At 44.1% G+C, this 20898-nt stretch overlaps 2 protein-coding genes across 6 annotated transcripts in view; one reads left to right on the top strand and one right to left on the bottom strand.

Annotated features, from left to right (window-relative positions):
* Nucleotides 1-796: 796 nt before the first annotated feature.
* Nucleotides 797-4863, bottom strand: c2cd4a (C2 calcium dependent domain containing 4A). Its single transcript, XM_019875969.1, has 3 exons — nt 4488-4863; nt 2384-2503; nt 797-2295 (listed from the first exon to the last, which is right to left on the bottom strand). Exon 3 carries the CDS (start codon nt 2263-2265, stop codon nt 925-927), a length of 1341 nt encoding a protein of 446 aa, XP_019731528.1. The 5' UTR covers nt 2266-2295; nt 2384-2503; nt 4488-4863; the 3' UTR covers nt 797-924.
* tln2b (talin 2b) overlaps nt 4188-20898 on the top strand; it is an 84759-nt gene continuing 68048 nt past the window's right edge. For 3 of the 5 annotated variants that reach the window (XM_019875964.1, XM_019875966.1, XM_019875965.1), the window contains exon 1: nt 4189-4475. The gene's annotated coding sequence lies outside the window, so the exon portion shown is untranslated. Of the gene's footprint in view, nt 4476-20898 lie in introns of all 5 variants that reach the window. The other 2 variants (XM_019875967.1, XM_019875968.1) reach the window with 1 other exon arrangement.

The following is a 20898-nucleotide window of genomic DNA, read 5'->3' on the forward strand; positions in this document are numbered from 1 at the left end:
GGGGACCTATTAAACATTAACCAGCAGCTGCGGTGGCAGCTTCCAAGCCTGCACTTTATTGCCGCAAGCTGCAGGATATGTTTGAAGAGTACGTTGGGCTCTGCGGCTCTGCTCAGTTGTTTAAACATCCAGTACCATGCGTGCGTATATTGCAGCACTGCGACACACTCAATTTCTCTGAATATAGCAATCTTGAATAAAATCAAAGTGGTTACATTTCTTATGACATCCCTAATTTAAAATTAGGTTCCAGGGACAATGCTTCTTAATAATAGCAATGACCATAGTTAGTCCAATCTAAGATATTGCATACAGCTTGTATCTGTTCTATCTGTGTTGAGTCTAATTGAAGTGTCGGGCAACTTTTTGCAACGTCTCATATTTGGGCTACTCGGTTGTTTTCGCAGTTATTGGACATTAGAACAGACCTTTGTTTGTTTACTGTGTTAAAAACTAAATGCATAATCAATAGGCGGGTGGGGGGGGGGGGGGACTCCATACAAAGGTTTCTGCTTTCTAGTGATATTTTCAATCAGAGGAAAAGGTCAGGTTGAAAACAACAGGCTTAGGGAGAAACATGAGACTATTGTTTTCTCACACCTGGTGCGGCAGCCATTTTAGCACAGCTAAACATGAAAGCGGGCATTCAGTTATGTTTTGAGCATTACTTGAAGGACATTTAGCGTTGCCTTTTTTTGTATTAGCTCTTCATGTTTGACTTCGAGAATCCAAACTCTAGCATCTATTATTTGCAGTGTTTACATAATCAATGACATGTTCAAGAAATGACACAGAATTGAATGTCAAGCAATTGAGGGTTCCCATAATTTATTCATTAGGAAAAAAAAAAAAATCATCTCAAGTTACCCCCAAAAAATGCAGAGAAATAATTTAATACCTTCATAACAAATGTGGATGAACTAATTAATGGTTTAAGGTGACAAGGGTCCTAAGAGGCAAATCACAGCTACCCAGCAGATAGTCTCTTTTAAGGGTGGACATTTTATTGACCACTTTGAAGCGAAGAGAACGCACGCCGAGGTCTTCCTCTGAGATGCCATCGAAAAAGAAATCTTCGTTGAAGATGGGATTGCGGCTCTTTCGGATGACAGTGCTGCGTTGCTTCTGAACTTTCCCCGGAGCCAGTGAGATGCTGACACTGCAGTTAATGATCTTGGAGTCGACGGACAGAGGGTACAGGCCCTCGGCGCTGATTAGTCGTACCCTCAGTCTCTGGTTGTCTGGGCAGTACTCCCCTGAGAGTCTCAGGCTGCCGTCCTTCCCTATCGCCACCATTCTTTCTTTCATCACCCGCTCCCGATGCAGGGTCAAATCCATGGGGAAGATAGTCGGGGGTGCCAGACGATAGCAGCCGGGGAGGCCCTCACCTAAGCCCTCCGATGCCCTCCTCATCACGTTGGGACTGTTGTCAGTCGAGCTGCCTTCATCTGTGGACAGCGAATTATTCCTGGACACCATGGCCTTCCTTATGTTCCGCGATAGCAGCAGTTCATGGCTCAGTGCCTTGAAGAGGGACGACTTGGCGGGGCATCTGGTCAGAAGCGGCGAACTGAAGGGAGACGACTCAGTAGAGGACGTCGTGTCGCTGTCCGGAACTCCCTGCCAGTTGAGATTGTGTCCTCTCGGGGAAAGTCGGGAGGACAGACTGTTGAGGCTGAAGGAGGAAGGAGAGGATAAAGGGGGCGAGGTGACTTTGGAACAGGTGGCGGATCGGCTCCTGGGCAGCAGCAGAGGAGAGGAACCCGGATCGGAGTGGAAGAGAGACTCCTTCCTCCTGGTGTGCGGGCTCTCCAGCAAGGTGCAAAAGCCGTAGCAGGTCTGAGCTTTGGCCATGTGGGGGAGGGACAAGGCCGCTTGGCTTTGAGGATCTGCGTTTGTTGTCTCCTCATCGCTACAGCCATCGTACGGGCCCTCATCCACGCTCTCCACCTGGATTATGTGCGGGTTAAAGGCCTCATGGTGCACCGCCTCCACCTCAACCTTCTCACAGTGGCTTGCTTTGGCAACACGAACCGCTCGGCCGTGGTCCGTGTTTTTTAGCTCCTGCAGGGACGGGATGGTGGGCGGGATGCAGAACTCCGGGATGTTGTCAGGGGTGATGACATTGGGGAACAGGGACATTTTTTTGTGTTTGTCCGATTTGTCCCCAAACATGATGTCGCTGATCTTGAAGCTGAATTCTGTTGATGGCATGGGCAGGGCGGGGCTCTCCAGCGAAACGCGGATCTTCTCCACTACCCACATAGATTTGCTGGTTCTTCAAAGTCACCACAACTGAAAGAATACAATTGTCAGCATACAACGTCTATAAAAATAAATATATCCAGCATTAAAAAAAAACTTGGTGGAACTATTGCCTTACCTTGTATTCTTACGATACAGATTTCCTTGGGCAAATTTGATCAAAAGCTCCAGATAAACGGTCAGTGAGAAATCTGAGAGTCTCTTTCAGGCAGCAGACGGCGGGTTTGACCATCTGGGTCTGTTTGAGGGAGGCAGACAGGTTAAATCAAGCAAGAAACCAACGAATGTAAAACACACCCCCTGCGCTCTCGCTGGATCCTCCCTCTGTCCTCGGCCCCCAGTTGCCCAGGAAACATCCGAAAGCTCAACAGAGCTCCAAAATGTTACGATCGGACATTGTGGGTACTGTATAAGGCCATGACTTGATGAATACCTATGATTATTTATAAAATATATTTGAAGTGATAAAACTCTGAGGAGTACAAACTGGCACTTGGATGACCTTCTGATTTGAAGAGTCAATATTAACTTTGGAAGCACCTAGTGGGGAGTTTTGTTCATCTTTCAATAGCACCAATTATATTCACAGGTAAAACAATGACATGATATTCCACTAGATCACTGTATCCACTTTTTCGCGCAATTTTGTTTGGTAGTGTAAAATGCGTTTTTTTTTTTTTTCTCATGTAAAGTGTTTGACTTGGGTCACTAAAGGTTGGGAAACACTGCTTAGTCTGTACGGGAAAAAAATCTGTTGTCAATGCTTGCCCTCTTGTGGTGAGACAGATAATGGTTGTCTTAAAATTAATCTGACAGTAGACTCCTCGGTATTCCTAATGCAGTGCTAATATTTTATACTACACAGTCTCCAGAAAAAGCTTGAAACTGATTGACAACTAACGAAATTATGTTGGAAAAGTAAATGTTGTCTATCTCAGGTGATAATTGGACCAACAATTGTTCTCGGCAAAGACCAAGGTTCAAGCGGATGACGTTGGTTGTTATTGGCAAGTCGGCGTCTAAATAGCACCAAGAACGTGCACTGAGGGGCAAATGACTACAAAAAGTTTTCCAAGTTACTGAATCATATACTGAAATAAAAATGTAAACTCTTAAAGGGGAATTCAGTGTTCTTTACAATAATATGTTTTTGTCAGCCCCACTAGCCTAAACACGGCATTCTGATCATTATTATCCTGACCAATCACGGCTCACCTGTTTTCTGAAGATGAGCCGTGATTGTTTGATTGTTACCTGACCGCCGAGCAACTTGGTGCCGTTAAAATATCCGCCTCCAGAGATGGATAAAAACGGGTGAATTTTGCTGCTTAACTCATATTCCACAAATGCAATATATTTTTGTAAAGAACATTTCTGGGTTGAATTGCCCCTTGAAATATGATAAGAATCCAATTAAAATCAATTATTGCTATTTTTCTGTGCTCAAATGAAATGTTCATGATGCTGAAAAAAACGCTGTGACAGTTCAGACTCGACTCCGGCAGGGGGAAGTATGCAACCTTTTTAGTGTGACACTGTCCACCCACTGCGATGCTTATACTGAGAGGAAGGATGTTGTTTGACATCCACATACATCAAATATATTCGATTGGTTACCCCGAATTAAATCTGTAAACCGCACGAGTATTGTATGTTTTTGAATTTGTAATTTGATTAAATTTTAAAAAAAACATATGTTGGTATGACACCTTCTACTTCCTGCATGGAGTCACATCTTATATGCGGATCGCCACAGTTTTGGCAGGTCATTAAAAAAAAAACATATATGTTGGTATGACACATTCTACTTCCTACATCTTATATGCGGATCGCCACAGTTTTGGCAGGTGCATTTTTCACGCCGAGTCAATTGTGTGTGTCTGGGTATGCGAGTGCGTCACGTGACACAACTTGACTAGATTTCGATCGAAGAAATCTTGCCGTGCGCCCCATCGCCCCAGTGATGATCCGTCTTTTTAAAACGACACGCAAATATACGCGCTCCTCTTCCTCGTCTCTGCATGTGTAGATGGACGAGGAGGGGCTTGAAGATGAGGAGCAGGCAGGCGTGTGTGTCCCTGTGTGAGTCTGTGTGAACGCGTGTGAGCGCGCGCGCGTGTCTCTGCGTGTGTGTGTGTGCGTGTGATGTGATGTGTGTGTCGCCTCGCCGTGAGCTCGCTTGCTTCCAACGAGACGCGGACCGACAGCAGGTAGGAACTCACCTTCACTCTTTTCCTTGGAAGGTTCGGGGAAGTCCGGTGCTTTTTGTCCGGTAACATTTGGACTGGAAACATGTCATCCTCCTCCTCTTCGCCTGCGGACGACCTCTCCCCGTGCTTAGCGGGATTTGAATGGCTCACTTCACCGCTTGTTCTCGCTTTGGATCTAACATTAGAATCTCAAAGCCTCTCAAGTGGGTTTCTTCGCCGAATTTAAGGACTGGCCGCTTTTGACACCGACTGCTCAGTTGAATATATGAGTGACCTACTTGTTTTCTCGTCGCATTTGCAAGTGGAGTCAGTCCTCGCATTGGTTGAGGCAAAACGGTGCTTGCAGCCCCTCAGCTCAGCATCCTCGCTGCCCTGCACAAGAAATGTGTCATGGTTTACTAACTTGGACTTGACCTGGATGTTGTGTGGATCGCAGCTGACATTTTGGGCAGTGTACGGCTGTGGTTGTAGGCGTGTGTACTGATATGACGAGTGATTCCAGGTTTCTTGGGTCAAGTTTGAAAAGGTGGACAGAACGTTTGCTACACAGTTCCTAGAAGGGGGGAGGGGGGGGTCGCCAGCTTCCTTCCAACGTGCATGTTAGACTCATTGAGGACTATGCATCAGGAGTGTCAAACTTGTCTTTTGTCTCCGGCCACATTGTAGCGATGGCTTCTTTCAGAGGGCTGTTATGACAGTGAAATCATATAATTGGCATATACAAAACAAATTGGATTGGATAGTTTGGAACAACATGATGAGCGAGTAGTTCGCACATCCACCTTACAGTGCTGAGGTTGGGGGTTCGGCTTTGCTGGGCGGAGCTTTGCATGTTCTCCCAATACTTGTGAGATTTTTTTTTCTGCCAAAAACGTGAATGGGAAAGGTTGTTTGTCTATGTTTGCCCTGTGACTGCCTGGCGACCAGCCCAAGGTGTACTGTGTCTGTCACCTGAAAGTCAGTTTAAATATACGCTCCAGCACGCCAGCAACCCTAATGAGAATAAACCGTATCGAAAATGGACTCGTTACAACATCCAAAGAATAATAGTTTGTACACTTATTCAATTTATTTTCAAAGGGGGTTTCGTCATTAAAAAAAAAAAAAAAGTTGTGCAGTATCTCAGTGTCACTAAAACTGAAAACAATTTTCAATTTTGCAGTAGAGTTCATCGGGACCACGAAGTATGCTCACATGATTAACTTTCACGGGCCACTTAAACTGATATGGCAGGCCTAATTTGGCCCCCAAGCCCTGACTTTGACACACCCACTCTGCATAATCCACAAGTGTGAATGCTCGTCTATACAATATGTGCCCTGCGATTGTCCACCAGTCCAGGCTGTCACCAAACCTCTCACCCAAAGTCAGCTGAGATAGATGCATCTCACCATCAATTCTAATGAGGCCTAGCCATGTAGAAGATAACCGGATGGAATAGAGCTGTCACTGTTGAACATTTTTAAAATCAATTATTTCAACAATGTAATCCAAAAACAAATTTACCCAAGATAATTTACTAATTATAATTACCGTATACAGTATTCACATTTAAAAACACAAGACTCAATACTTTAACTTGACTGAAGGACAATGTTGCCCCGGCAGATTACTGCTTGTGCCTGGGAGGAGACTCTCTTCACATTAAAGCTTATTATATCTGACCTTGTCATCCCATTATTTCAACTTACTGTCAAGTATATCTGATAAAGAGAAAGCAAAGTGTAGTTGTGGAGTTTAGTTTGGAGGCCTATGCTTTGGGGTGTTTGGATTTGGAGCTATACCACTGCATTCTTGTTTTATGGAACCGATACGTAGGGCTGACTTGCGATGCCAACCTCCACTGGCCATGCATCTTCCTGTCATGACATTCATATGGCTGCTGAAAAACCCCCACACTCTCTTTGCTGTGACATCATCTCCTGGATATCCAGGGTCAATTCAAGGATACTCGGACTGCGGGAGAGATAAAAGTCAAATCTGGCACGTCCCCCCCAAGTGATGCAACCAAGGAAACTCAACGCTGTCTCAGCAGGATGCAGAAAGCTGCGATTCGGATAGCTTTAAGGCTCCGGATCTCGGGTGGGAGGGCGATTTGCGAAAAGGCTCTGTCTCGGTGATACCGTAAAAGTCTGCTGAATGGAACCATGTAGGACTCGGACTAATGTGGGAGCTCCACAATAGCATGGTTAAGAAATGTAGCAAAACATGCACCCTCTATTTGGACCATTCTTTGCTAAAACGCGTTTTAATTGCGCTGTAACTTGTTGAAAGCGCTAATATGCCATCCATCTGTGATCATTATTTTGCTCGAGCCTCACCCTGGAGATGTAACAATCGGTATCATGGCACAATGTGTAATGCTCTAATATTTTGCTTCGTGTAGCCAACTACAGTAGGTAGCTGGCTATTAGAAACAGCCCCCGCTATGAAGTCATGCAGTTTTTCGCCCCAAACACTTCCAACTAAAACCACACCATCTTGTTATACTTTGTGTCCGTGTCAATCAAAACTAAGCATTGTCATCCTTGCAAGGGGCAGATTTGTTTTTTATTAACAGCTCTGGTAATGCATCCCGGATTGTGCAGCTGTATCGAATAAAGTGGCTGGTGAGGAGAGAGAGACAGGCGACCATCCCTACATATTTCCCACTGAAAAAGTAGAGAATCCAGTTACTGAAGATACACGTCCATGGGCTGCAACTATACCTGGAGAGACCGACATTTGCATTTGTCTGTAATTTGCTGAATAGAAAATGCGACCCAGAAATATTACCGAGATTGAACTCTGCTGGAAAGCTTTTCCGAAGCCTATTTACTATAATTGAAATGAGCGGCATTGTCAGTGGGATTAATGTATACCTGTCCCGACTATAAATAACAGATGTGCTTTGAGTGCACGCACGTATGTTTTGCTCAATGCCAGAGCAAAGGCATACTATCTTGCACTACTAAATCTAATTTTATTGAAATCGTAAAGCATGGAAAATCAGTGCTGCACCGAGTACAGATCCGCATGCAATGTTCCGTCAGTGAGGAAGTTGAGGGTTTTTGTACACGAGCTGCATGAAGCTCAGAACAAGGGAATTCATTTGCAATAATTATATAAGTAGTTGTTTGTGACTTTGGTCATCGGCAGTCACATTTTGTTGGGTGTTGATTAACTTCATGTGCAGCATGTTGTTCGAGTGGTTAGCACGACTCTTTCACAGTTGAGAGGTTCACAGTGTGAATCTCAGCTCAGGCACTCCGATGTGCAGTTTTCGTGTTCACACCGCGCTTGAGGGTTTCATTTTTTTTTTTCTCAAGGTACTCCAGCTTCCTCCCAATTTCCCAAAACATACATGTTAGGTTTATTGAGGCCTATAAATTGCCCACAGGTGACTGGGAATGTTGACCATATTTCCCCTGTAAACTGGCTACAAGCCAGCGCAGCCCGCACCCCGCCTCTCGTCCAAATTCAGCTCGTCCAATTTCAGCTCACCTGTGGACCAAATGAGAAGAAGTTGTCTCAAAAATGGCTGGATCGAGTTCGTACTTGTTTTGCTGTCAACTTAATTCCATAGAATTTCGTACGAAAAAGTCGTGCAATCGTGATAACTGTAATATAGTGCGGGCGGCACGGCGGCCGACTGGTTAGCACGTCTGCCTCACGGTGTTGGGTTCGATTTCGGCTCTGACCTTCCTGTGTGGAGCTTGCATGTTCTTTCCATGCCTGCGTGGGTTTTTTCGGGGTATTCCGGTTTCCTCCCACATTCCAAAAACATTCATGGCAGGTTGATTGGACACTCCATATTGTCCCTAGGTGTGATTGTGAGCGTGAATGGTTGTGTGCGCTACGATTGGCTGGTAACCATTTCAGGGTGTAACCCGCCGACTGCCCGAAGACAGCTGGGATAAGCACGCCCGCGACCCTTGTAAGGATAAGCGGATTAGAAAATGGATGGATGGGTGGGTAATATAGGGCACACAATATGTATTGAATTGCTGTGAGAAAAGGCAAGGTGACGTTATTCTGCTCCACTCATTAGGAAGCGAGATTCCTCTCAACTGTCGCTCTGTCATCATGAACACATTCCTGGTTGGAATTCCTCCTGATATTCAGCTGGAGGGTGGGAAGTGATTTTTTTTTTTTTTTTTTTTTTTTTAAGCAGTCACCGGAGAATGTGATTGTTGAACCATATTTAATGCATGAGTGTGTAGGAGGTGGCAACTCAAACACAGCCCGTGCTGCGGACGTGACCCCGCCTCTATGTTTACGGCTGAAATAGAGCTATCCTGTGGCGTTTTCTCACTGCTGCTTCTGTGATCACTTCACAAGGCCTGGCCCTCTTCCAGAGCTTTCTCTACACAACACCGGTTAGATGTATAGACGCGGGCTTGCCACTCTCTCTTCCCCGTTGCTCCATCAATCGGAATTCATGATTTCCTGTGTATTTCCCAGCAGATGGATGTTGCAGCCAGTTAATGTGTGTGTGTGTGTGTGTGTGTGTGTGTGTGTGTGTGTGTGTGTGTGTGTGTGTGTGTGTGTGTGTGTGGCGGGGGCGGAGGGATTTATTGCACATGGGCCACTTTGTTTTTTTATTAGCAACCTCTCCCTACGTTCACATTTAAAATGTGGTTGTAAATTGAAAATGTTAGATTGTGCTAAAAATAAAGCATGTTAGATTTTTATTTTATAATTATTCCGTTTTTAATGAAATTTTTTAAAAAAAAAGCAAAATAATCATTGCTGTCAATGTCAGGTTTTTTTCTTTTCTTCAAAGCACACTTCTCGACAGGTACAACAATCCACTTTCATATTCTGATTCATGCACAAGGTCAACAATAAAATGTGAAAAGACAGCTCCCCCAAAAAATGTGTTAATGATTTCTGATATTTACCGCACGTCGTCCAGAAAGGATGCTGCAGTGTTAGCATTGCATTAGCAAGAAGTAGGTCAGTAGATGCAAACACGGTGTAGTTCAGGTCAGCGGCACTTGCCTAGCCTGTGGCGCTTCTCGTTAGCAGGTCAGATGGCACGCCAGTGTGAGTACCAGACGACAGGTTTTCTATTGCACCGTCCTGGACTGGGGCCGTGGGCCCAAAGTAGGTTAGCAGCCCGCACATTACTGAGGGTTCCCCCAGCGCCAGATGTCGGCTTAGATAAATAGCAATCTACTTTTTTTTTTCCACGCTAGAATGCTCTTAGCTATCAATCTTTGCATAAATATTTGTGCTCTTAACTAAGCGGTAGGATAACTTCATTAAGTTGATTGCATAGTCGACTACAATTTAGCAAAGTGAGTTGATACATGGCGGTTTCTGATGTGAGGTTGTGTACCTTTGAATTTGAGCACGTCCTGAAGGATGACGGTGACATGGCTGCGTAGCGATTTGTTGTGAAGAATTTGCTGAATTAAAAAAAAAAATGGAGGAACTCGCTATTGATGTATTCGATTTGTTGAACGAGATTCATGCGGAAAACTCTGTTTTTGAGAATGCGTTACACTGAAAACTGACGACACGAGTATGCACCTTCACTTTGAAGCCAAGTGATTATCAGCATTACAGATCATGCGATGTCTTTCCGAAGATCATGTGATAGCCTGAGGAGGAGGGAGCCCGTGCAGGGTGGCAGAACCAAAACCTCTTTTGTCTCAGACATGTTTGCGTCCTCTACATGGAATGACTATGAATAAGGAGAGGATGTCAGCCGTGTCATTTACACTTGGGGATGCGTTTCCGTTCAAGTCAATACTTTCTCATTGCGTTTTTCTCTTTCAGCTGAAACTGCCATTGCGGGTCTTGTTAATCACACAATCCACTGAACATTTAATCACCTGGAGTTTTTTTTTCTTTCCAATAAAATGTGAATAATGTCCGTACTAATGCTCAAAAGCTTCTATTCTTCTTGGTTACTCTCTAAAGTAGACAGAGGCTAATGTCCAATTATTTCCGAATAAAGAAGAATTCCAGACACCAGTATTTCCAGAAAGTATGTTCTGGCAAAGGCTTCGATGGCGGTTGCCCCTTTCATTAGCATGTCAAATTCTTCGCAGGCTTCATGGCGTCTCGGAGGAATACCCCAAGTCTCACAGGTTGGTGACAAGGGCAGCCGTGATCAATAGTGATTGATCCACATCCGTGATACGTCACTGCCAAATATAGCTGACCACGAGGGACGTGCTCGCACAGAAAACCACTTGAAACAAACTCTTTTATTTTTATTTTTTTTATTAACCGCTGACACCAAACAGTGTTTATTTCCGTGAGAACAATCATCTTCGTAACGTAAGCGAGTGTTGAAACGAGACCGCGGGCGTTTCCATACCAGTTGGGGTGGGGTGGGGGTGCTCTAGCACCCCTCAAATATGAGCGATTTTTATTTTATTTTTTGGGGGGGGGGTGCTGTATGTCCCTTTTCAAACAAGCTAGAAAAATGTCTCACCATACAGTGTTTGGTTGAAATGTGATATTTTAACAAGAAATATAAACCACCTCCCGCTTGCCTCCGTTATGGTTTGTTCCAACCGTTCCCACCTCTCCAAGTCGAGGCTCAACACGTTATCTGAGCGGAGCCATGCGCTGCCTTCCAGTGGTATAAAGTTATGGTGTAAGTACCTGGCTGGAACCAGGACATGTGGAAAAACGTCTGCCAGTAAATTCTGGCGCCCTGTTATCATTCTCATTCCTCATTTTTGCTGCATGTTGTCACAATTTATATTTGACGTTTGTCAGGAAGGGTTGAGCTGACATTTTCTTCAGCTCGGAAATGTTTGGGGTTTTTTTAATCTTCGAAAGCTATACGTCTTGTCTTAATCGCTGCTGACAATGAAGATATCGGGTGTCGTTTGACTTGTGGCTTACAGAAATGTTGCGAGCGTTCGAAGGCGACACACCTGATGTCATCAGCACTGTCATTATGTCTCGACACTTGTTTGTTAGCAACAATCTAGCATGATGAAGGTCGGTTGTTTCATTATGTGTTGGTGTTTTTAATGTTTCTGAGCACTACGGATAAACACTTCTTAACTCAGTGCGTGGACCTGGAATTTGTTCTAACTTCTTTTTGACGAATATTTCAAGAGCACCAGGGGCGACATCCCATTGGCGAAGAGGGACTACTGTCATAAGTGACTATGTGTGGTGATAGATAGATAAGTGTCTATGCAGCGTCCTCGTCATTCGCCCCTCGGGCCAAGAGGCGTTTCGATTCTTTTACGTAAAAGTGAATGAGCCAGAAAAAGTGTTCACCAGTCAGGCGATCGCTCACTATGCTGATGTCCGCATTGGACATTTTCGAAGGATTGTAAAAACCCGACAACAACAAACGTCCTTGGCTCAGTTCTTTACAAAACGCCAGGCAAAAACCACTTCGGGCTTGGAATGAATTAGGGCATTTACATGGAAAACACGTCTCTACTTACAACATTTTCTAGTTTAGAAATTTCTTCCAGAACCAATTAATATCATAAGTAGAGGTACCACTGTATTCCATTTTACATTCCTCTCGAATTGCCATTGATGAGCTCAACAGTATGTTAAGTCACTACTACAGATTGCCAATGTAGATTTGAGGGTTAAAATGCTGCTTTTTATCGAGGACGCAAAGGTCAATTGCGGTGTGACAGAGATGGTGGGGAAAAAATAAAGGAAACCCAAGGATATTGTCATTGAATGGCACAGTCCGCCACGTCTTGAGAAAAATGACAGGCTCATATTTTGACGTCAAAGTCAATCCAGGGTCTGTTTGGCTTTTCATGTGGCAGCCGGAAGGGAAGGTGGAGGTTTCATGAGCGTCACTGGAATCCCTGCTGTCTTCAACTGGGATGTCACGCAGGCTGTGAGTGCTGCTGACTGAGAGAGAGAACGCTCTGCAGTGTCGCCGCTGAGATGCTCGCACGGTAACTGTGGACGGCGCTGACACTTTCTCACCCAAATGATTCTTTTTTTTTTTTTTGTCCCGCGGAATGCTCTAATGTATGGTGATTGTGTTACTTTAGCCTTGTATATGCAGCTCGTCAGCCGTGCCTTGACCTTATTCAGGGTAAAGTGACTACTTACCCTCAGTCGATCAGAATCTTGAGTTCCATTTATTTCTGTGGTTCTGGAGATGGAAGTAGTCGTCCTGGGTGGCTATATGTGTGGTGTTAGCGTGCAATCTATTCTTGACCACCGTGCCTTTAGAGCACCTCTTACTGCAAAGTTCTGGCCTGGCCTCAATCAGAGGTGATTTGTGGTCTGAGTTGTTCCTGATATCATTCACTCTCCTCGTCTGCACAATTCTGCGTCGATGTCCTGTTTATTTTCTGTATGAGTTAAAACCAGCACTGTAAGTCTTCACTGTTCAGCTCAAGCTGTCCCTTATCGAATACCGCGATGCCTCCTGGGCAATGTACGCCATGTGGCGATGTGACTTTGTGACGGTATGTTGAAGAGAATGTAGTCTCAGGAGCAATTTTTCCCTTTTTCGGTTTCCATTTTAGAATTAATAATACTAATCAATAAGTAGATTCCAAAACTGGTGATGAGGATGACATGCTAGGTCACACCATTACCGGTGAATCAACCAGTCCGGATGCTGGTGGGCATGAGTATAAACGTATTCGTGGGGTCAGAAGTTGTTCACAAAAAGAAACTGTCATACTTTGCTAACCAAGAGACCAACTTATTTAATTTTAGGGCATCACATAGATGAGCCTCAGTGTCCCAATGTTAGGAGCTAGAAATGTGACAGCCGAAAATTATTCTTCCACTCTGCCCTGTTTCAGGGAATCGTCCGGCTCTGCTGTGTTGCCGAATCCCAAAGATGAAACTGCCCTGGCAGGAAGTGTTCCTGATTATGTAAATATTAGGTTGTGCAGTTTAGTTTGGTGTGATTTGTTACGCAATTCCTTGCTCCGGGAATAACGGATCCGTAAAATACCACTTTTTGGCACTCTGAAATGGTGGAGCTCAAACACGCTGTGGTCAGTTGATCACTCAGCAGGTCATCGACTCTTTTGTGTTACTACCACAATCTAATCAAAGGAACACCAGCATTAACCCAAACCTGTCATTGTTTAGCAATTTAAAAAAAATACATCTCTTCCCAACGAATGCCAAAATAGCAGGTTTAATTACAAGTACATAATTTTGATTTTTTTATTTAACGAAACCCTACTCCACTTTAAAAAACAAAAAAAAGTCATAATTCTTGCTGAGCACTCCTGTCAGAAACCACGGCAGTGTTAATAGAATCAATTAAAAGTTTAGGGGCCTTCTCATTTCCATCTAATACTCAAATGCTGCTAGTTTTATTTCCTGTACCGCAATCGCACTTACCGAAAAGCTGTCAAGCCGTTTATGTATTTTGCACTATTCTCTTACCCCGTTGCGGTATTAACGTGATATGATCCGCCAGATCTTTCGACACTAACTACCGGGAAGGGCCACGGTGACCATATACGAGAGGATTTCTGCATTCCGCTGCGGCTTGTTCACATACAAGCTACCATCTGTTCATCTTCCAACATGAATCTGACCTTGTAAATGAGGTGACCTTCTCTTCAGATATCATGTCGCGTCTCTTGGTTGAGCGCAGCATCCGTTCTAAGCGCTCACCCGAGTAAAAAGGTCACCTGGTTTCATTGAACAAATGCAGACGTGTTTTTTTTTTTTGTTTTTTTTTTTTGGACAGGCGTGACTGAAATCACATCGTGGTGTTTTATTCTGTCACAATTGTTTTTACTCGGTAGCTGAACAAGAGCTGAGTATGAACGTTTTTGTTCGAGTATCTCGCAAGCATGTTAGACCCCAGAAGTCAGGCAGATGGTTGGACAACCTCGGCCCGTCGGCGGTACATCTTGCATGCATATCAGAATGCATTAGTTTAGCGTCTAAAGAGATGCCTCTGCCAAGGTTCTTCTTTTTTTTTTTTTTTTACACGCATGTAATTGCACTCCACCAGTCAGTGCGCTTTCAGATACATGTAACGCGTCGCGGAAAAGATGCAAAAGATTACAGCATATAGACCAAAAATAGACATCATTGTCCCCCCCCTTCCATTATGCGCTCTGATTTCTTCCCCTCGGCTATTCTTTGGCGACCGAGTTTGGCGCTGCTGAGAAACATGTGTGGAACAGTAAAAAGATTTTAAAAAAACGAAAGTATTTCAGCCAAGCAGTCGGGAAATGTACAGGATACAAGGTCGAAGTATTTCATCTTGATCTCTGGGATGTTTGCTGGCTGTCAGTTGAGACATCAACACAAAGCGCCCGTTGTTCTTATGATACATCGCCTTTTCAACGCCGCGGAACAGGATTCTGTGGAAGATGATACATTATGCTGGAGGCGCCCTAAATGGATTGTCTATCGGCAGTACATGTGTGTGTGTACGCTACATGGACACAAGTATTGGGACACAAAGGCATTACTGCTGCCGTAAGGGAAAATAGAAGAATGTGTGGTATTTCATTTCTGATTGGAAGCGTAGAAATGTCCAAAATGTTTGTTATTTCATCAAGATGTGAGTAAAAACAAAAAAAAACAAATGCAGTGTCAGGTGGATTCGTAAATGGTTTCAAAGCGGGAGCCTTTTCTGCATGGGATTGGAGCAACTGTGATTTTGTCCGTGGAATGGATACACCAAAGGTCACTCCCGGAGTTATACAAGGACTCAGTTGTATCTGGCATATTGTCAGATTCTCCGAGCACCTCGAGGCACATCTTCACACTTGCGGGGAGGAAGATGAAAATAGTCAGCTTGCATCACAGCAACTTAAGCTCTGCTCACGCGTCCTCGTGCGAGATATTGAAATAAACTTGACTGTCATTGGTGGGCGTCCCTGTGATCCAGTGGTTAGCACGTCGACCTCACAGTGCAGAGGTGCAGGGTTCAATTCCGTCTCCGGTATCCTTGTGTAGAGTTTTCATGTTCTCCCCGGACCTTCGTGGGTTTTCTCCGGGTATTCCGGTTTCCTCCCACATTCCAAAAACATGCATGGCAGGCTGATTGAACACTCTAAATTGTCCTGAGGTGTGAGTGTGGGCGCGGATGGTTGTTCGTCTCTGTGTGCCCTGCGATTGGCTGGCAGCTGGTTCAGGGTGTCCCCCGCCTACTGCCCGTTGACAGCTGGGGTAGGCACTGGCACTCCCCGCCACCCTTGTGAAGATCAAGCGGATAGGAAAATGGATGGATGGATGTAGTTGGTGGAGGTGAGGAACATGGTGTTATTTTTGTGGCCATATTGAATCTAGTTCTGTAATATTTATGTGTGTCTGCTGTCAACAGGCGTTAATCAAATTAATCAATGTTTTTTGTTTTTTTTTCTGTCAATGCTAAGCTATTGAACGCTAAAGCTGTCGGATGCTATTTTGCAGCCTGGCCACTTGAGGCAGAGAGCTGCCCCACCCCAAATCTGGTTATGCTCAAGTTTGTCTTTTGTTTGCAAATGGGGAGTTTTTCTTCCCACTCCTGCCAAGCGCCTTCTCATGGGGAATTTGTTGTGTCTTTGAACCGCTGCTAAGCACTGTATTTGAAATCCATTAAGCAGTATATACATATAGATATTTATTCCTGCCTGTCAAGGTTATTTTGTTTTCTTTTTTCTTCTGCTCATAGTGTTGCAGCTTCAGAACGTTGAAGATAAAGTACTCTCTGCCGTTGCAGGGTCTGTCACATCCTGACAGCTGTTTGCTGCTCCCTGGCTTTGTCCGGGGTCAGATGTCTTTAAAAACAGCCCCTCGCTTTCAGTTTGAAGTGGCTGATTATACATTTCCACCGACGTGATGCGTTGTGTTTATTTCTGCCTGGTTCGTGATCCGGTATCAAATGCTGTGCTGTCACATTAGGGATTAATGACATTATTACTGGATGACTCGCATAATTTCTGGCATGTATGAGCTCAGATAAGAGCTGATATGGAGAAGCATGCACTATATTCATTACTGTTTATTTCTTGGTGCCGAGCCATTGTCATGAAAAATGGAGTGTATCTCGAGAGAGAGAGAGGGGCCACCGCGAAGGTGAGCTTGGGAAGTGAAACGAATGCCTCATCTGCTGCAAAATAAAACATTTTGATTGAGTGAATCAGATACCTTTGAGGGCAAAGTGCTGCAAAAGCAAAAAAAAATGAAGCGCATTTATTTTCGTAGCACAATCCACAAGCATTCGGCTCCTCTCCCTTGATGGTACCTTGCATTGATGTGAGAGGCACACAAGCAGCCCACCAGGTGCATTTTTTTGGGCGGGGGGGGGGGGGGGGATGTGGATGTGCCTTTCACAGTTATTTTTTATCATGTGTCACACTGCATATTAATGTGTTTTGATTCTTGGGACAACCAAACATGGTGGAAATATGAGTAACATCATGAAAAAGGCCATCATTTTATATAATAGACCGATTGCGGTGTATTGCACTCGCTGAAATTATTAATTTCAGACACTTTGCACAATTATATGATTCTGTTGCCGTTTGGAAAAGGCACGCATGGAGTGTAGTGTAAAAATAGGCCAAACTTTCAACACTGACTGGTTGTACTTTGAGAGCAATGAACAAAATATACGGTTAAAAAAAATAAAAGGAACACTTGGAGTGAGATTGTGCTGTTCCCATTATTATTTTTTGAGCCGCTTAATCAATCAAAATGTTCTTTTCTGGGTTCCAGTTATATATATATATAAAAATCCTCTCGCCTTGCTTTTTGGCCTTTCTCTGTGTGACATGCAGAATAGAAATTGTATTTTTTTGGGATGTAGGCATAGCTAGCTAGCTGGCTAGCTCGCTCGCTAGCCAACTGTACTTTGCAATTGCACCAGTTAACTTCTGGGATGAAAGGAGTTGTAATAAAGACAGGGAGGTCTGAACAAATTCCATCCTGGTTCAATTTTAGGGAATCCCCCCCAAAATCAAGAATACTTTAGTGGTGAAAAACACTAGAATGCTGTATCTCCATAAATGAGTATTACATAGCGTTCAGTCTTGGCACGTTCTCAGCAATTATCTGCAAACTTGTCTATTGTGTTAAGAAACAGTTCTCAGAAGTCACTTGACAGGGTCTTTGCACTATGTCATACAGATATTCTCTGAGATCCTCCCAGAAGAGTGCAAGCTGTTCTGGCCGCAAAGGGGAACAACATCTCATTTCTTCCATTTTCACTTCCTGTATGTTTAATGTCCAGATGTCCCCGTATAGAATACATTACATGCCAAGAATGGTCAAATATCACAAGATGGTCTTCCCACGCTGTATAAGTAATGCCCTTTACGCTGACACATTTGTGACTCGTTTATGTTGTTTCAAATGTGACCAGAGACCATGAAAAGTTCAAACCAAAGATCGCAATGCGGTGTGACGAAAGACAAGAAAGTAGCATGGTGATCAAAAAAGGGATTTGCAGGGCCATATTTAGGTTCTGTTCATTTTGGCCTGCATTTTCTTTTGGGGGGGGGGGGGGGGGGTGTTGCCTACCTGCAACAACTACAACAAAAAATCTCAAATGACGCACATCTATCAATGCTATGTAAAATATGCATTCCTCAAGGGAAGAGGGGAAAAAAAGCGCTGAGGATGGCCTGCAATGTTAAGGTGACCTGCATGACAGTTTGCGGAGACAGCAATCTTCACACAATCGCTTCGAATTTGGCCTTCCTGCACACGCTGCTCATGCGCCCACCGTTGATGGCTTTTAAATTCCCCCAAATAGTCTTTTTGTGAACGAGTCTATCGCTAACTGAAACCAACAGCGCTAATGATTTATGCCAGCAACTAATGTGCCAATGCAAGGCCTGCACAACCTGCATGTCTCAACGATATAGATATTGTCTGCTCTCTCTGGAGATGAACCATGTAGAACTAATAGAATTGCGCATCTGCCTCCCGTCCCCAGAGAGTGCAGAACTAATCGTTTAGAATCACGTTTTTTTCGGGAAGCACAAGAGGGAGGCAGGTATGTCGATGTGTCTCTTGTAGCCAACTTGCATTTGATCTAAAGAGGTATGTAACTCATTTATTTATTCATGCAGGCATTTTGATACATTACCATCATGTGCCAGAAGTGATGTCAGCATAAAGTCGGCATTTATGTCTGATGTCATGCATTTGTGATAAAAGGTGACCGATAGGAAGGTGTTGCTTTATGATTCAGTTTCAAAATACATGACGCTAAAAATCCTGCAAGGTTAGTTTCATTTGTTCATTAGATGAACGGGGGGGGGAAAGAAGCTTATTTTTCTGGTATTATATTGTAAGACGTTACAGGCACATAATTTGGAATAATAGCCCTTTACTTGACAACTACTGCTTAATGTCATTGCTCCCAGATGGCGCTCAGTCTGAAGAGGAGCATGGTGAAACTCTCAATTCATGAAATCAAACACGTTTTATGTAATTGTTCCGTCTCATATACACAATTCATCAACATATTCATTATGTATCACGAGACCGTGGAGGAGCATACCAATCAGCACCGTGAACGGCGAGTATAAATGAAAGCATCGCGGTTAGGATTGATTTTCTTTTCCTGACAATTTTGACTGGAGGCTATTTTGGGTTCTCATTCCCATCTTCCTGATCCATGCCATCCATATCATAGTGATCAGTTAAAAGCGTTCAAAGCTACTGACGCTAATGCAACACATGTCAATACACAGTTGAAGACAGATCACAGCAGCAATATGAAACGTTTCACCGTCATCATCAGCCAATATGAACCCCCTTTCTTTCTCTGTGCTACTTCCAACGTTGGGCTTTCATAAATCTGCTTTACGGCGACGTCTGTTGTGCCCATGCCATGCCATGAAATAACACCCAGCGAGGACACACAACAATGATTTCATTTTCTGGCGCTCGCTCTTGTGCCGTTCCCCGGGTGGGCGGATCTTGATTACATGATGATGCCATAAAAAGGAGAGATTAAAAGAAACTGCAGAGCCGCAGCTGTGTAGCCAGTCTCACCGTTAGATCGAAGTTTAAGCCGAGGGGGGTGCGGGGTCAATGCTGCTGTTTTTATTGCTTCTTGAAGATGTTTGGATGGTGTATCTTTTTGTCTTGTTAACGCAAGCCGCATGTCGACACTGGCAGGTTGCTTGCTTGCTACGGGCGGTACTCCTGTCAGATGATCCCAGCCTTGTCAGAGACCTGCAGAGCTGCACTGATGTAATTGATGGCTTATCCGGTTATTGTAGAACTCAGCAGAGCTGTTTTAGTGATCATTTTTGGAGTGCATCCCTGCATGGGTGTGAGCACGTATTTACAGTGCTGTACTAAACCTTCGGTGTTTTTAATTGTTCTGCTAATTTCCCATTCATTGCAAAATCAATGAGAAAATGACTTTTGCGTGTTTGTTTTTTTTCAATTTTGCTTAGCCACACGACACCACACACTTCACTTCGAGGTGCAGGAAGATGATTACCGTATTTTCCACCCTATAAGGCGCACCTAGAAGCATTCACTTTTCTCAAAACCCGACGGCGTGCCTTATTATCTGATGCGCCTTATATACTGATAAATATTCTGATTTCCTGGACGTAGTATTTTAAATGTTCTGTCAAGCGCTTTGTTAAAGCTGTTGCGGTTGCGACGGCTCTAAATGAATAAAGCTGTATTGTATCTCCTTGAGCGTAGCGCCATCTAGTGGATCCATAACACAACTCCAGCCACCATTGTGGCTTCTTTTTTATGCACCTTATAATGTGGTGCGCCCTATATATGAAAACAATTTTACAATAGCCCATTCATTGAAGGTGCGCCTTATACTGTGAAAAATACGGTACGCTTAGGTACTGAGGGCCACGGAGCTTGTTGCGCCTCATTCAACATGGCTTGTTTCACATCTCTGTGGCTTACTGCACGCAGGCCAGCAACACTGTAGTTGCGCTTCATTAATCCTGTCAAGCGTGAAACAGACAGATGCATTAAATGGGCCACTAAAAACAATTGGGTCGTTTTAAAGGTCTTGTGTCTCATTTTACTGGGACAGTACTGGGTTAAATCATAGGAAAATGGTTGGAGGTCTTTATCGTCGCACATTGCCCGATGCTCCCATGTCACCGAGCTCTACGATCGATCCAACCTTTGAGCATGGTCCAAAGTGGTGGGTGCAATTGAAAAAGCGGTGTCTCCCCCTCCCCCCTTTACCGCAACAAGAGTGACCTTGAGTCAGGCCCTCCTCCCTCGACTTCTTCATGTGGAGCTGCTCAAGAGTGAATCTCTCGAAGAGGTTTTTTGCTTTAATTATAATCGTCATCATCATAGCTTATCATTGCTGCACATGTTTGATTAAATTCCGTTGCCGCGGCGAAAAATTATCAACACTGTCAGGTATCCATTTTCTGAAGGATTTAGGTTATATTTCGTTAATTTTGTTTTGGCAGCAGTGAACCATAAAATGTTTGTGTGTGTGGGTGTGTGTGTGTGTGTGTGTGTGTATGTGTGTGTGTGTGTGTGTGTGTGTATATAT

Source organism: Hippocampus comes, unplaced genomic scaffold (assembly GCF_001891065.2).
Source record: "Hippocampus comes isolate QL1 unplaced genomic scaffold, H_comes_QL1_v1.1 scaffold142, whole genome shotgun sequence".
NCBI classification, from domain to species: Eukaryota; Metazoa; Chordata; class Actinopteri; order Syngnathiformes; family Syngnathidae; genus Hippocampus; species Hippocampus comes.

What these genes read in the sequence shown, in the direction of transcription:
- c2cd4a (XM_019875969.1), bottom strand. Translation starts at nt 2,265, where the DNA reads ATGTGGGTAGTGGAGAAGATCCGCGTTTCGCTGGAGAGCCCCGCCCTG.